Source organism: Dama dama, chromosome 22, assembly GCF_033118175.1.
Source record: "Dama dama isolate Ldn47 chromosome 22, ASM3311817v1, whole genome shotgun sequence".
NCBI classification, from domain to species: Eukaryota; Metazoa; Chordata; class Mammalia; order Artiodactyla; family Cervidae; genus Dama; species Dama dama.
Genome location: NC_083702.1, coordinates 49,332,443 through 49,349,052, shown reverse-complemented (window position 1 = coordinate 49,349,052; position 16,610 = coordinate 49,332,443). Strand labels below are relative to the sequence as shown.

General features: G+C 38.2%; 1 protein-coding gene across 1 annotated transcript in view; it reads left to right on the top strand.

The window, feature by feature from the left end:
• POLR3B (RNA polymerase III subunit B) overlaps nt 1–16,610 on the top strand; it is a 109,877-nt gene that overhangs the window by 57,409 nt on the left and 35,858 nt on the right. The window contains exons 19-21 of the mRNA XM_061125448.1: nt 5,073–5,200; nt 13,356–13,565; nt 16,186–16,344. Of these exons, the coding sequence (XP_060981431.1) occupies nt 5,073–5,200; nt 13,356–13,565; nt 16,186–16,344 (497 nt within the window). The remainder of the gene's footprint in view (nt 1–5,072; nt 5,201–13,355; nt 13,566–16,185; nt 16,345–16,610) is intronic.

Sequence of the window (16,610 nt, the reverse complement as noted above, 5' to 3'; positions counted from 1 at the left end):
CCCGGACTGCTCTCACCTACCTGCATGGCTCACTCCTTCACATTCTCCAAGTCTTCACTCAGGCACCACCTTCTCAGCGAGTTTTCCTGACCACTCTTTTTAAAGTCGAAACCCTTCTTCTGTCCACTCCTGTTCACGGCTTTATTTTTCTATTGCTTAAATCTTAAAATCTGTAAAATGCACATTATTGATGCATCTGTGTGTTGTCTATCTCCCTCCAGTAGAAGCTTCATGAAGGCAGGGATTTTGTCTGTTTTGTTTACTGCTACAAGTTCAGTCGCTCAGTCGTGTCCGACTCTTTGTGACCCCATGGACTGCAGCACGCCAGGCCTCCCTGTCCATCACCAACTCCCAGAGTTTACTCAAACTCATGTCCATCAAGTTGGTGATACTTGATGGAACATCAAACATCCAACCATCTTATCCTCTGTCGTCCCCCTTCTCCTCCTGCCTTCAATCTTTCCCAGCATCAGGGTCTTTTCAAATGAGTTAGTTCTTTGCATCAGGTGGCCAAAGTATTGGACTTTCAACTTCAGCATCAGTCCTTCCAATGAATATTCAGGACTGATCTCCTTTAGGATGGACTGGTTGGATCTCCTTGCAGCCCAAGGACTCTCAAGAGTCTTCTCCAACACCACAGTTCAAAAGCATCAATTCTTCGGCGCTCAGCTCTCTTTATAGTCCAACTCTCACATCCATCCATGACTACTGGAAAAACCATAGCTTTGACCAGACGGACCTTTGTCAGCAAATAACGTCTCTGCTTTTTAATAAGCTGTCTAGGTTGGTCATAACTTTTCTTCCAAGGAGCAAGTGTCTTTCAATTTCATGGCTGCAGTCACCATCTGCAGTGATTTGGGGAGCCCCCCAAAATAAACTCTGTTACTGTTTCCACTGTTTCCCCATCTTTTTGCCATGCAGTGATAGGACCAGATGCCATGATCTTAGTTTTCTGAATGTTGACCTTTAAGCCAACTTTTTCACTCTCTTTCACTTTCATCAAGAGGCTGTTTAGTTCTTCTTCCCTTTCTGCCATAAGGGTGGTGTCATCTGCATATCTGAGGTTATTGATATTTCTCCCGGCAATCTTGATTCCAGCTTATGCTTCCTCCAGCCCAGCGTTTCTCATGATGTACTCTGCATATGAGTTAAATAAGCAGGGTGACAATATACAGCCTTGATGTACTCCTTTCCTGATTTGGAGCCAGTCTGTTGTTCCATGTCCAGTTCTAAGTGTTGCTTCTTTACCTGCATACAGGTTTCTCAGGAGGCAGGTAGGTCAGGTGGTCCGGTATTCCCATCTCTTGAAGAATTTTCACAGTTTATTGTGATCCACACAGTCAGAGGCTTTGGTGTAGTTAGTAAAGCAGTAGATGTTTTTCTGGAACTCTCTTGCTTTTTCGATGATCCAGAGGATGTTGGCAATTTGATCTCTGGTTCCTCTGCCTTTTCTAAATCCATCTTGAACATCTGGAAGTTCATGGTTCACGTATTGTTGAATCCTGGCTTGGAGAATTTTGAGCATTACTTTGCTAGCGTGTGAGATGAGTGCAATTTTGTGCGGTAGTTTCATCATTCTTTGGCATTGCCTTTCTTTGGGATTGGAATGAAAACTGACCTTTTCCAGTCCTGTGGCCACTGCTGAGTTTTCCAAATTTGCTGGCATATTGAGTGCAGCACTTTCAGAGCATCATCTTTTAGGATTTGAAATAGCTCAACTGGAATTCCATCACCTCCACTAGCTTTGTTCATAGTGATGCTTCCTAAGGCCCACTTGACTTTGCATTCCAGGATGTCTGGCTCTAGGTGAGTGATCACAGCATTGTGATTATCTGGATTGTTCTTGAAGATCTTTTTTGTATAGTTCTTCTGTGTATTCTTGCCACCTCTTGTTAATATTTTCTGCTTCTGTTAGGTCCATACCATTTCTGTCCTTTATTTGCATGAAATGTTCCCTTGGTATCTCTAATTTTCTTAAAGAGATCTCTAGTCTTTCCCATTCTGTTGTTTTCCTTTATTTCTTTGCATTGATCCCCGAGGAAGGCTTTCTTATCTCTCCTTGCTATTCTTTGGAACTCTGCATTCAAATGGGTATATCTTTTCTTTTCTCCTTTGCCTTTGGCTTGTCTTCTTTTCATAGCTGTTTGTAAGGCCTCCTCAGACAACCATTTTGCCTTTTTGCATTTCTTTTTCTTGGGGATGGTCTTGATCACTGCCTCCTGTACAATGTCACAAACCTCCCTCTGCAAAGGAAAATGATTATCAGTATCACCTAATCACCAAGTTATCCCATACATCAAATTAATTTTACTTTAAAAATAAGAAAAAAAAGTGATAGTAATTCATACTTAGGATATTTATTAAAATGTAGAAATACATAAAGTAATTCCCCATCCCACCAAACTCCACCCTCCAGAAGTAGCCAGTGCTAATGGTTTAATATGTACTCTTCTAGATTTTTTTTAGGTAAATGCAAACATACATGCATGGTTACAATTATTTTCAGCATCTTGATTTTTTCACTCAACGTTATTAACATCATCCTGGATATTTTTCCACATGAATGTATGTGTATATATTTATACATATAAATACTTTATTTTAATTGCTTTTGTTTATGTTGTCTGTACATAAATACCGTATTTAATTTGTTCCACTATTGATGACTATTTAGGCTATTTCTAACTTGTTCCACTATTGCAAAGCAACAGGTCAGTTATTCTTAATTTGAGCTAAATTTAAGGCCCTTATGGGTGGTGAACAGGAAGTCTCTTATTTCCTGTTTAGGATAGAAGCTTAGAGTGGTTATAATTTTGAATAATATTGAATGATAAGATGTTACACAAAAACCCAAGTAACTTTTTGGCCAATGCTATAAAATTCCTTTCTGCTTTGTAAAATTCAAATCCAGACTTTCATAAAGTTTGGACTTTCAAATAATCTTATATATGTTCTTGTCACAAAAAAAGAGGAAACTTAGATCTTTACCTTCTTCATTTTCAGCTTATCCCAATTTTTACATCAGAAAAAATAAAGTTTTTTGGATTGGTCAAATTGACCATCATATTAAATATAAACAGAACAGTACCTTTTAACAAACTGTTCTTTCTTGGTTATAAAATGTTTCTATAAGCTGTTTTTCTATCAAAAAAACAAAAAGAAAGAAAGCAAAGCCTAGGCTGACAAAGACCTAAAGTGTCCGAGAGGGTTGGGGTTCTGCGAGGTTGTGGGGTCAGAATTGTATTCTTCAAAACCAAAAACTGCATGGAAAGCATGCTCTCTAACCAAACAAGGGACAAAATTTAGTACACATTTTTTGAAAAATAAATAGATGGATAACTGGATAAGTGGGAGATCTTTGCCAGGTACATTGCAACTACTTCTCCATGATGTGTTGGGTTATCTTGGAAATCACTTCTCTTCAGAAGTACTGTAAACTGTTGAAATTACGGTTAAGGTTGTGCTTCAGAAACACTCAAGGAAGGGATAGAGGGTCATTGAAGACCACAGGTCCTGGATGTGAGATGTTTCATCAAGACCTGAAAATAGTCTGGCTGCCCTTTACCATTGAGGTGTCTCAGTTGCCTTATCATTTAACCAAAACTGAGTTTTATGCAAAATTATGTTATGAAAGTAATCAAGATTCTAACATCTACTAGGCAAAGTCTTGCTTTTTGGCAAGTATCTAGAACTGAGCTGTCTAGTAAAAATATAACACAAGTCACCGTATAACTTTAAGTTTTCTCGTAGCCACATTAAAGAAGTAAAAAAGAAAGAGATGAAATTAATTTTAATAATTTTACTTAACCCAGTGTATCTGAAAGATTATCATATCAAGATGTATTCATTATAAAAATACTGAGAGACTTTACATTTTTTTCCTGCCAAGTCTTATCTGGTGTGTAGTTATACCATATCTCAATTTGGATGCTAAATTTTCATTGGAAATACTTGATCTGATTTCATAACATTTACAAGTGAAAAGGTAGATTAATACATTTAAGTGATTACAAGCATAACTAAAAGATTTAAAATAACTGATTAAGAATTCAGCTTTTCCACTACACTGTTCTAATTTTTTACGTGCTCAACAGCCATGTTTAGCTGGTGGTTACAGTATTGATCCCCTGGTGGCTCAGACGGTAGAGAATCTGCCAGCAGTGCAGGAGACCCAGGTTCAATCCCTGAGTCAGGAAGATCCCCTGGAGAAGGGCATGGTAGCCTACGCCAGCAGTCTTGCCTGGAGAACTCCGTGGGCAGAGGAGCCTGGCGGGGGTGCAGTCCATGCGCCACAGAGACTCCTGGACGACTGAGCAGCTAACACTTCAGCTCTCACTTCAGGTCTTAGTAACTGTTCTTAAAGGTGATATACTCCTCTACGATGATAGCACAGTCTTTTCATTGATATAAGTTAGAAAAGGGGGAGAAAGCGCGCTACTCATCCACAGAGATGTACTTTTTTAATTTTTAAAAAAACTTATTGAAGTGTGTGTGTCAGTCGCCAGTCGTGTCCGACTCTTCGTGACGCCGTGGACTGTAGCCCGCCAGGCTCCTCTGTCCATGGAATTCTCCAGGCAAGAATACTGGAGTGGGTTGCCATTTCCTTCTCCAACTGAAGTATAGTTGATGTACAATGTTGTGCCATGTAGATATTTTTGATACTGCATTTCTATGTGCTTAATATAGTAATTTTTTAAATAGTTATTAGTATGTGATAATGTTTTATTTTTCATATAGCATTCTATATTGTCTCCCTTCTCTTGTATTGCTTCATATAATAAAGTTGCACGTTCTAGTTTCACTGAAAAAAATAATTTGCTTTATTATATTTTATTTACGTATGGATTTTTTCCTACCAGCTTTACTAGCATCAAATTTTATTATGTGGTTTTATTGTTATATAAATTTATTATATATGTTTTATATATAGATTTTTATATATATTTGTGTAAACTTAAATTTTATTGTCTAGATCCCTCTGGGGCCTAGATAGTAATATTTTTTATACCCTTAAAGAGATATTTATTTTGTACTTGGTGCCTAAGACGTCTGATTCTTAATTAACTTGATAGAGATACCACCCATTTGGAGATTGAACCTTTTACTCTCCTCGGAGTCTGTGCTGGCCTGATCCCGTACCCTCATCACAACCAGTCCCCAAGAAACACATATCAGTGCGCCATGGGGAAACAAGCCATGGGTAAGAATTCCTTCTTGAACATGGTTGTAAATACTTGGATGAATACTTATGTCTTTATTCGTGTTTCACTAGTATTGCATGTTTGGCCGGGTCAGATGTTGCTGACACACCTGAGTGTTACCAAACCCAGGAGGCTGTGGAATTCCACAGTGATTGCAGGTTCCCTGGTCTTGTCTAAAGCCTAAACAAAAATGGAGAAAACCTCTCTGAACTTGTTCCGTTGGCCGAACAAAAGGATACATAATAACTGTCACAGAATTACAAGGTAGTAAATCTAAAGAGAAAAGCCCTATATAAATGTAAGTTATTAACCAAGAGAGCTGGAAGAAAGAGCAGTGAAAACTCAGAAGGAGGAGAGTGGAAGGCAATAGGGATAAAGAGCTACAGTATAGATTAGAATGTACTTAGTTATTGTCTGGATGACAATCACTGAGCCCATAATATCCACACAGTTGCTCCTGTAGCTCCTGAAACATTCAGTATGTGTCACACAGTTTCCTGAATTTGTGTTTCTTTCTTTCTACTTTTCTTTCCTTTCATTCATTCATTGATTATTTATTATCCATAACATTTATTGAGCATCAACAATAAACCAGACAGGAGTACTGAAACCTGAAAATAGAGAGATGACAGAGTCCTGCCCTCAGTGAGTTCACAGTCTAGTAGGAGAGAATAGTAAATACACCAGGAATTGGATATAGTCTGATACACGCTGTGGCAGACTGATAGTTAGAGTCTAAGGGAGTAGGAACAGAAAGAACACCTGAAGTTAGAGAGTGGTTGTTTCTGGAGACTAGAACTGAACTGAGTCTTGAGGACTCTTGAGTGTTTCTCACAGGTATGAGAATGTAAGCAAGCAGTGTGTGGGGAAGTCTTGGTATATACTTTGATACAGCTGTTCTGTAGCATGTTTGCTATATAGTATGGGCAGAGAGGCATGCTGGAGAGATGCCATATGTGGAGGAGTTTGGATTTTTGTCTTGAAGAGGATACAGAGGATACTGGCAAAAAAAGAGAAAGTTTTGCTTATAAGATTTTTTTTTTGAAATATTTTTTAAAACTCATTTAAATCCTATTAAGTTGAATAAATTTTCTTTTCATCCGTGTCTATGACATCAATATGACTTATCATCTCTGATTTAAAGTATGCTACAAGGAGGTTCATAAAGAAACCGTAAAAGGTTTTTGCGTTGCCTTTGGGTAACAACTGGAATGCAGTTAGCCTCTCAGTTACTGATAATTAGCTTGACAATTAAGGAATTCTGTTTCTCCTATGGATAAAGAGTATGCATGTCTTTTCGAGTTTTTATATTGCCCTTTGGTTGGCCACAAAGAAATAAGAAGCATGTTGTCCTGCTACCATTTACCTGAATGATGTAATGCCTGGACAGTTGAGAATAATTCCCAGTGGGAAAATCTAAACAGCAGCTCATCAATTTAGCGTTTCCCATTCATCCTCCACAGCAGTGTAGGCTGAGTTCCCGCTTGTGCTTCTGACTTGCTAACAAGTTGAAATATACAGTACTGAATCCTGTGTGTCCTGAAAGGGCTATCACTTCTATTGGGTTTACCAAACCATTTTGTTTCATGATGTGAATCCCAGCTGAAACAATACACCTTTTGTGTAGAACCTTCAGCAGAATTAACGGAAGACTAATCACTTCATCGCGAATGCCACTCTTTAGTGTGTTTGAAGATTGAAACAGAAAGGGCTGTATCTCTCACCACTTGGCAAATCTTTTTGTTTTTGTAAATAAGTGACTCGAACGGATGAAATAATATTTTTATTTTTGTAACTTCTCTTCCTACCAAAAAAGAAAAAAAAAAAAGCCTTTATTTTGTAGCCCTGCGTACCTAAAACGTTTGGCCAGTTACCACACACAGTTAAGCAGGATCAGTGTGTACAGAAAGCCAATTCAGTGTCTGTAGAGTTCTTTTGTAGTTTTCTGTGTGAAGGTTTTTTTTCTCGTTTTGTTTTGAGTGTCATTTGCAATTCATTGTCTGTGTTTTCTGAGGTTGGTGTATTCAGCTGCTCTGACCCTGGGTCCTGCACATTTAGCTCCTTGGATACAATCCTCTGACGTGACTGCTGACGCTAGGGAGACAAAAGCCGCTGAATATCTTAAGTAATAATAATAAAAAAAAAAGCCTTTGTTACTGTTTGTTATTATAAAACACCTGACTGGAAAGAAAAGCCATGAGATAAAAGTAATATTTAAAGTTGGCACATGAGAAGGCCACTTTGTTCTGTGGGCACTGAAATGCTGCAGAAGTATTGAGCGAGGTCTGTAGGAAAACTTGCTAAAGGAGAGAAGGCAGCAGACGGAGACCAGAGCAGAGATCCAGGTCTGAAGCAAACCCGGCTCCTTGAGTTGGACTTCTCGGAGTCATTTTAATTCCATGCTGTCTTGACTGATAGTAAGTAAAATCACACTATCCCATTTTAGGTATCAGCCATTGCATAAGACTGTATATAGCTCAGAGATTCTGTGTGGATTTTCTTTTTTTTTTTTTTTTTCGGATGAAAAATTATACAGTCACTTTTTGTGATTCATTATATATCCTCCCAGTGTCTGTGTGGATTTTATAAGAAAATATTTTAGTTTCTCTTCATCTATTAGTCCATGTGGAAAGTGAAAGACAGTATCCCAGAATTAATTCGCTAAATACTCTAACTAACCTGAAAGTTGACTGTATGCCATTTACCACCAACCCCTCCCATTCACCAGTGAGAAAATAAAAAGTCATTTTCTGTCACTACGAAGGAGACCAAGACAGCACAGACCACAAAGGCCAGAGAGCCTTACCTTGTATATCAGACAGGGCTGACTCGAATGCAGCCTAGAACACCAGCAGAGGGTGCTTCTTAAATCTAAGGCTCTTTAAATTATTCGTGGAGTTCAGGGCTCCGCACAGCATGTAACTGAGTTCCTGGGAGACCCCTGCCATGCCTGTGGCTCTGTTGTGACGTGGTGCAGAGCGCAGAGTCAGGTCGGCGTGTGGAGGTGGCAGGGTCTTCAGGTCACCCAGGGCTGCAAGTGAAGGCTGGCTGAGGGGGCCGCGTTGTCTGCTGCCCCCGGCACCCGACGCCAAGTTCACATGAGTCACGCTTTCATATCCTGCCCATTTTATTAGTTGGCACGCCTCTAGTGGAACCCTTTCTGCCGTTTAAAAGGACCTTTTGGTCACTGTCAGCTCAATTAATGAATATGCATCACATCCCTCCTCCAGCCCCCGCTGCTTCTCACCGCCCCTTCCTCCTTCAGCTCCAAACTGCTTGGACTTTTTAAAAGTTGGGCGTTAACGCAGCTTCTGTTTTGGTTTTGGTTTTTGACTGAGCCTGTTCCTAAGTGGGTAGTTCCTTCTCTTGTATCCCCCACTTTACAGTAGGATGGAATGTACTAGAAATAGGCTAGAGGATTTCAAAATACTAGAAACACATAATATACACATAAAAACTCATAAAATGTGATTTCATTCTACATCTCCTCTCTCGTTTTCTGTTTGAATTTTTTTTTAAGACAGTTTTTTTTAATCCATTTGGGGATACAAAGTGAAAATGTGTCTTGACCAAATTATCCATTTGGTAATTCTCTTTTAGAATTCTGTTGGTTAAAAAAGACATACTCATTATAGCTATTGTAGGTGTAAGCCTGTGTGACAGTTCCTGAGACTAGAATGTTTATAATGAGGTACAGTTCCATATGTAGGGTTAGAGTTGGAGGTAGAATGGGTAGTCTTGCAGGATGATGAGTATGTATTTTTACTGCTAATATTGTTAATATTAGTCATAATGAATGTTGCCACTCATTGAGTATCCAACTGATTTATGTACATTTCTTCATTTAACATAATAATAGTCCTGAGATATAATACATACCTCTTTGTTTCTGACAAGGAAACTGAATTCCAGTTTGGTTGAGTAACTGTCAAGAGATTACTTTATGTCTTCTATACAGTGATCTTTGTAAAACTTACTAAAATTTTTCTCAACTGAAACTAAACTTTCCTCACTTCTGGTTCACCATGGATCATGATGAAGGTAGGCTGTAAATTATAAACTCCCTTGAGGACAGGGACTACGTCTGCTATTTATCACTGTATCTCTGGGGCCTAGCCAGGTGCCAGCTTAATGGGTACTTAATAAATGTCTCAACAACAAATGAATCTCTGAGCACATTAAAATTGTTAAGAAATCAGATGCAGATTTTTAAAACAATCTTTGAAATGAAGAACTATGTTGGAGGACTTTACAACCCGATACTTAGACTTAGCATAAAGCCATAGTAAGGAAGACAGCGTGATATTTACATAAGGGTAGGCAAGTAGATCGGTGGAACAGAATCCAGAAACAGAGCCACACTTTTATGAGTAACTGATTTTCAATGACTATACCAGGGCAATTGAGAGGAAAGGAAAATCTTTTCAATAAAATAAAATGTCTGAGTATCTATATAGAAAAAAATGAATGTCAACTCCTACCTCATACCATATAAAAAGTTAATACAAAATGAATCACACCCCTAAATGTAAGAGCTGAAACTATAAAACTTATAGAAGGAAACTTAAGCAAAAATCTTTGTGACCTCAAATGATGTAAGAGTTCTTAGAACACAAAAAGGACAAACTATAAAAAATGAAAATTTTAGCAAACTGGACTTTCTTAAGTTATACTTCTTCTCTTTGAAGGATGCTGTTAAGACTGTGAAAGACAAGGACTTCCCTGGTGGTCCCATGGTTAAGGCTTACCGCTTCCATTGCAGGGAGCATGGGTTCAATCCCTGGTTGGGAATGAAGATCCTGCATGCTGCTGCTAAGTGTGACCAAAAAATATATGTATATATGAAAGACAAATTTAAGCCACAGAAAGGAAGGAAGTATTTTCAGTATATCTGATAGAGGATTTGTGTCCAGAATACATAGAAAGAACTCTTGGATAATAAGACAACTTAGTTAGAAGATGGGGGCCAGGGGAAAACTCAGAAATTTCACAAAGAGTAATAGGAATAAGCAATACACTCATGAAAATATGTTCAGTGTTATTAGTCATCAGGTAAATTAAATTTCTGTAAGATGTGACTGCACACTCATTAGAACGACTCAGATGAAAAAGATTTGACATTTGTGGAGCAGCCAAAATGCTCACACACTGCTGGTGAAAATGTTAAACAGTAAAATAACTTTGGAAAATGCTAAAATTATTCTATAAAGTTAGCTGTACTCTCAGCAAACAACACAGAAACTCCACTCCTCTGTATTTATCCAAGAGAAATGAGTAACAAAGACATGTGCATCAATGTTCATAGCAACTTTATTCACAGTAGCCCAAAACTGGAAACATCTCAAATATCCATCAGCAGGTGAATGGATAGACAAAATGTATACTCTTATGATGAAATAGTACTTGGCAATAAAAAAGAATGAATTCTGTTACAAACAGACATGTGGATGCGCCTCAGAATCATGCTAAATGAAAGAGGCAACTCAAGAGTACACTTACTATATGATTCCATTTATATATGAAATTCTAGAAAATGCAAACTGAAACTGTACTGATAAACAGATCCTTGGTTGCCTGAGGTCAGGGGCAGGATCATATGGAAGTATTGGAAATGTTCTGGATCTTAACTGTGGTAGTGGTTTCACAGATTCATGTATCTGTCAGAACTCATCAACTTGTACACTTTAAATGGGTGAAATTTATTGTAATTCCATAATATATACAATTAAATAAAAAGAGCTTGCGTGAAGGAAGATGGAAAAATTAGTTAAATATATACAACTTTATTTTTCTCAATATACCTTTTCTAAATTGTGTTCATCCTTACTTTTTTTCCTTTTGTCTTAAAAAACGTCTTCACTGTTTTAGCCTACATATACATACCGCGTTATGCCAATTTGTGACTCCTTAAGAAAGTTTTGATCAAGAAAATGAGACTTTGTAAGAAAGATTATGTCCTGAGTAGTGAGCAAATAAATTCATTGGAGACTGTTTTTACAGCAAAATGGGCCAGTAGAAGGAGAATTCAGCTTATAGCTATTCTATTAATTATTATATACATGCAGTGCTATATACATGCAGTGCCCTTCTTAAGGAAGCTGAAAATACTAATAGAGCTATCCTAGTTTGAGCGTATACTTCACCCTGGGCTAATGTTATAATTTCTACATGACATTTCCTCCAAAAAGCTTACTTATTGTTAAAAATAGCTAGTCAGTCATTCATAATTTGTATAAAAATTATGGGGTGTGGTGGCATTTGAGAATTTTATAACATAGAAGTCATAGTTTATAAATCATATTTTAACCTACGCACCCAATCACCAGTGCTGCTAGAGATGTGTATACATGTATTGGCCTACAAGTTCTTTCAAAAGTCTTTAAGGAACATTTTCTGATGAGATCACAAGCCCCAAACTTTTGCTAAACCGTTTCGTGTTCCGCCATTCCATAGTTGGTTGCCCAAGAATTATGCTCTGGGCCGAGTAGCACAATTTTATAGCAGGATGCCATCTCTGTCACCATTGTCCAGAAGTGCAGCTGGCTCTGCTTCTCTGCTGCTTGGTAACACTCGGCTCAGGTCTCAGAGGGCACGTTTGGCAGCCTGGTGGGACTTTGCCTGAACCCTTGTCTCCAGCGGGTAAAGTATACAGTTGAAGCTGAAATCTCAACATAAATTTGAATTGATTTCATGTAACAGGATGAACTTACTGTCATGAACTTGCTGTAGTCCCTGCAGCAGCAATTTTATTTCTAAGGCCATAAGTGATCTATTATCAGGTATCCTGCCCAGTCTATTAGTTGGCACTAAAATAACAGTAATTGGCAATTTTTAGTGTGAACTTGAGAAAAAATTCATGCAGTTCAGTTTAGCTATTGGTTTTCAGCTGAATCTTGATAAATTTTCTAGAGACTTAAGCACAAATATGTACCTCATAAAAAGTATATTGAAATTCTCCCATTTCATTTACTTGACATTTATTGAGCATTGGTAATAAGCCTAGCAATGTACTAGGCACTTGTTTCTTTAGTGTCCTACAGATTTCATTAAAGCCCAACCATCAAGGAGCACTATATCATTTTTGCTGCCTGAAGAGGTTGTTTTCATCTCTAAATTGAAAGCACCATTGATTTAATGACATGAGTAAGAGAAAAAGGAAAAGGAAACAAATAATTGAATTTTATATCTGCTCACATTAACGCTTGACTCCATTAAATGACATGTCAGCACCTTGGACGTGTGTGGGTGTTGCAGATGTGCCACTCCAGGGAGAAGAAGAGATCTTGGGAGAGGTTAAAGAGATCCAGAAACCTGCACGCTAGCTCAACAGTAGGGCAAACGTGGGTTTCCCGGTTTTAAGGTCTCTGAACAGGAGCAATTGTGTGTTCACAAGCCCCGGGTTCTGAAGGCCTTTTTATTGAATCGATCTTTGAACTTGAATGCACCCAATGGGGAAAAAGGAGAAGGGTAGGTAACATTCTAGCTTCACTTTCAGTTGACAGTGATACTCTTCCAAGGTCCAATCAGGTGGAAAGGCTGATTGCTAAGGAGAGAAAAGCCCACGCCTGATTGGACAGGGCCCTGGATTCCCTGGGGGAGAGGACCCTGCCTTTCCCCATTTTATCTCCAGCGCTGGGCCCCAAGTAGGTGTTTATTAACTGCTTAATAAGTGAAGAGTTATTTTTTTCCTCCTTTTTTTTTTTTTTTTTCATGTTGAACATTTGGAGTTGTTGGTTTCTTTATTTGTCCTATTGTCCAAGCTTTCTGCCTGTCAGCACTGTGGGGTATTTTCTAATTGCAGCTGTAAATATGCCTGGAACATAGTAGAACCAAATGCAGAATTGTTGACTGACATGTATGGTTAACCAGCAGAGACAAAAGCTCTCCAACTGGGATCAATTTTATAAATCCAAAAGTTGAAATTATTCAGATTAGTATATTTTGAGTGTGATTTTTCTTCTTTGTAGGATTTTTGACATAACTGAGAAAAATTGTTTTTGAAAGTCGTTAATCACTATGAGGTATTGGTCTTCAAATATTTGAAGATTTTCTTCATTTTAATTATTAAAGTGAATGTTTCTCTCTATATTCATTGCTGCTTAATTATTTGATCTAATAGAATGTTGCATTTTGTTTTCTCCAATACCAATGAAGGTACCATTGGATACAACCAGAGGAATAGAATTGATACTCTCATGTATCTCCTAGCATATCCACAAAAACCCATGGTTAAAACAAAGACTATTGAGTTGATAGAATTTGAGAAACTGCCAGCCGGACAGAATGCGACAGTTGCTGTGATGAGTTATAGTGGCTATGATATTGAAGATGCTCTTGTTTTAAACAAGGCTTCCTTGGACAGAGGTAAGTGAATTTTCAAAGCATAAGCACCAAAAGTACCTCTGTGCAGATTTAGATACAAGCGTGATCAATGTGAAAGTCACTTGACGTCAGAATGTTAATGTCAGTTTCAAGTGATTTGATTTTTATAATATACAACCAGGAAGTGGTTATGTATAGTGTTGACATTTTTTAAATGAATGTTACATAGAGATATTAATAATTGTTACTAAGGAACCTTTTTTTCCCTTTGTTATTTAATTTATTGGTGACTTGAGACAGTTCAACAGAAACAAAAATTGAAATGCAAGAATTTGATTATTTCCTAGCAGGAATTACAATAAATGAAATACTGTTGGTTTTTTTTGTTTGTTTTTTTTAAAAACATCAAGTTGTATATTTAATTACAAACCTGTTGAAAGGGCAATAGCAATAGTTGTATGTAAAAGACTATTTTTTTTAATTGTATATCTCAACTTCATAATGCTATACCTTTTTGTTAGCAAAATGATAAAAGTATACATGCACAAACCCTGATTCATTATTTTACCTTTTTCTTTCCCAGTGTTTTGACGGCTTACTTTTGCAGGTCCCCACCTGGGGGCTTGTTAGCCATCACCTGACCTGTGGTGTGACTTCTGTCTTCATCATCCATTTCTCTCCTTTCTCCCTGGTAGACCCGCCCTGCCTTCCCCTTCACTCTTTGCAGTTGCTAGGCAGCCATAATAGTACTCCTAGACATGTGTCTTTGGCGTTAATGTTGGCTGCACTTAATTTATGCCTCTTTTTTTCCTCCAAATGACAACAGCCATGCTTTAAAGCTAGATGTTTTCCTTTCTGATTAACTGGTAACGTTTATGTGGAAATCTGAAGACTTTGTGATATCTGTCAGAAACTCCGTGACACAATTTAATGATCTGAGTTTACTGTCCTCTTGCTTTTAAGCTCCCACCTGTAAATAAAATGTCCATTTATACTTAGAAGAAAACGCTTCTGATTCCATCCAGTTCAGGTTCACACTGCACTCCAGTATGTTGCACTTAATGACCATTGTACGAAATTTCAAGATCATGTGAGGTTTTCAAAGCAGCTTTCTCTCTGAGGCGAGTTTATTATGGCCATACACAATTTACCAGGAGCCATAACAACGAAGACTGTTATCAAAGACACACAGATGTCTTCATCTACTGTCCAGATGTAGAAATGTGTTGTTTCATCCCATGGTCACCTTCATATTTAAAAAATGACATTAGAGCATTGAGATTTTATTTGGAAATCCACTCATCCCTGATTAATTTCCTAAACTCAAATTCTTAGATTTCTTGAAAGAGTTCTGCTTTGGGTGGAGAATCATAAGCAAAGGATTTTACAGCCATGCATTTATTTCTTCAGTAATAGCTGGCATTTAATCTGGAGACATTTTCCTATTTAAGTGAACTCTGACATGGCTCAGTATATCCTGGGGAGATCAGAGGGAGAATCCCATTTAAAATAAGAGCTTGGCCAAAGGGGGAAGAAGAAAGAAATTCAGCCTTAGCATCTTAGGAAATGTTACTTAGTGTGGAAGGACTGGCAGCTCTTTTGAGCAACTGACAAATCCTTCTGTGGGTTTCAGTGGTTGAGTTTGCTCCATCTAAAGGCTTTTTCTATTCATTTTGCTTACTTTTCTTAATGTTTAAGTTGTTAATTGGTCCCAGCACTTTTTCCTCCTCTACTAGATAAATGTAATATAAAAATGCTATCGAAGTACTCTCTAATCTTCAAGGCAAAGGTGAACTGTCTCTCCCATTAATATCATTTGATTGCTTCTTTGTATCTCTCTTTCCTCTGGAGAAAAATTAATGTTTTTGTTTGCTTGTTTGAGACTTCTTCTAAATGCTAAAATCAGCAAAAAGAAAACTTGCCAGAGAAGAGTAGCAAAAGTTTTGCAACAAAATGATGTGTGAGAAGAATGAGGGCTAATCAGTGAACTTGCTCTGTCTCAACTCAGCCACCATGTTGCTGAGTGACCTTGGTCACTTAATTTTTCTGCCCCTCACTCATGGCACCTGTAAGATAGAGGGATTAAGCCAGGTGATCTCTGAGGCCCTTTCCAATTTTCACAGGCTATGGCTCTGCGCTCTTAAAGAATCACAGTGATATTCTTAGGTTTTTCTCACCTTCCTCCAACCTGACAAGGTATATTCTGTGCTGGAAAATGATTGTAGAGATTCCAGTGTTTATATGTTTATATGGTAGAGATCTTGAGCCAGTTCTTAAAGTCATCAGATTGTTATTTGGTTTGGCTACTCTCATGATCTAAATGTAGAGCAAATTTGGGGTGTGTTTCTGTGGGCTTCCCAGGTGGCTCAGATGGTAAAGAATCTGCCTGCAACACAGGAGACCTGGATTTGATCCTTGGGTCAGGAAGATCCCCTGGAGAAGGGAATGGCAACCCACTCCAGTATTCTTGCCTGGTGAGTTCCATGGACAGAGGAGCCTGGTGGGCTACAGTCCATGGGATCACCAAGTTGGAAACCACTGAGTGACAAACACTTTGGAGGGGAAGGGAGGCAGAGTGGGGTGGCTTGTTGAATAACACAAACCTGTGACTTCATAGTTTCATGTTGCTGGTGGTTCTGAACCCGCTTTGGTTTCATTTTAGGTTTTGGGCGTTGCCTTGTATATAAAAATGCTAAATGCACCTTGAAACGATATACCAATCAGACTTTTGATAAAGTGATGGGGCCCATGTTGGATGCTGCTACAAGGAAACCCATCTGGCGACATGAGATTTTAGATGCAGATGGTATTTGTTCTCCAGGTAAAAGCCTTAAAATCTTTTTTTTTTAATGTATATGCTTTTAAATTATGGAAAGTATTCAGCAGTATGTCTGAATGTTTGGTATACAGGGCAGAAAAAAAAATAACAGCCTATAAAACCGTATCAACCCGGGTGCTGTGGCAGGGAGAACAAGTGCAGTGACGGCAGTGTAGTATCTGGTCTCTGTGCTTCCCGCAAAAAGGTGCAGAGCAAAGGTGAGGACAGCAGGAAAATCAAGGAAATACTTATATTTTCTCATTGTCCAA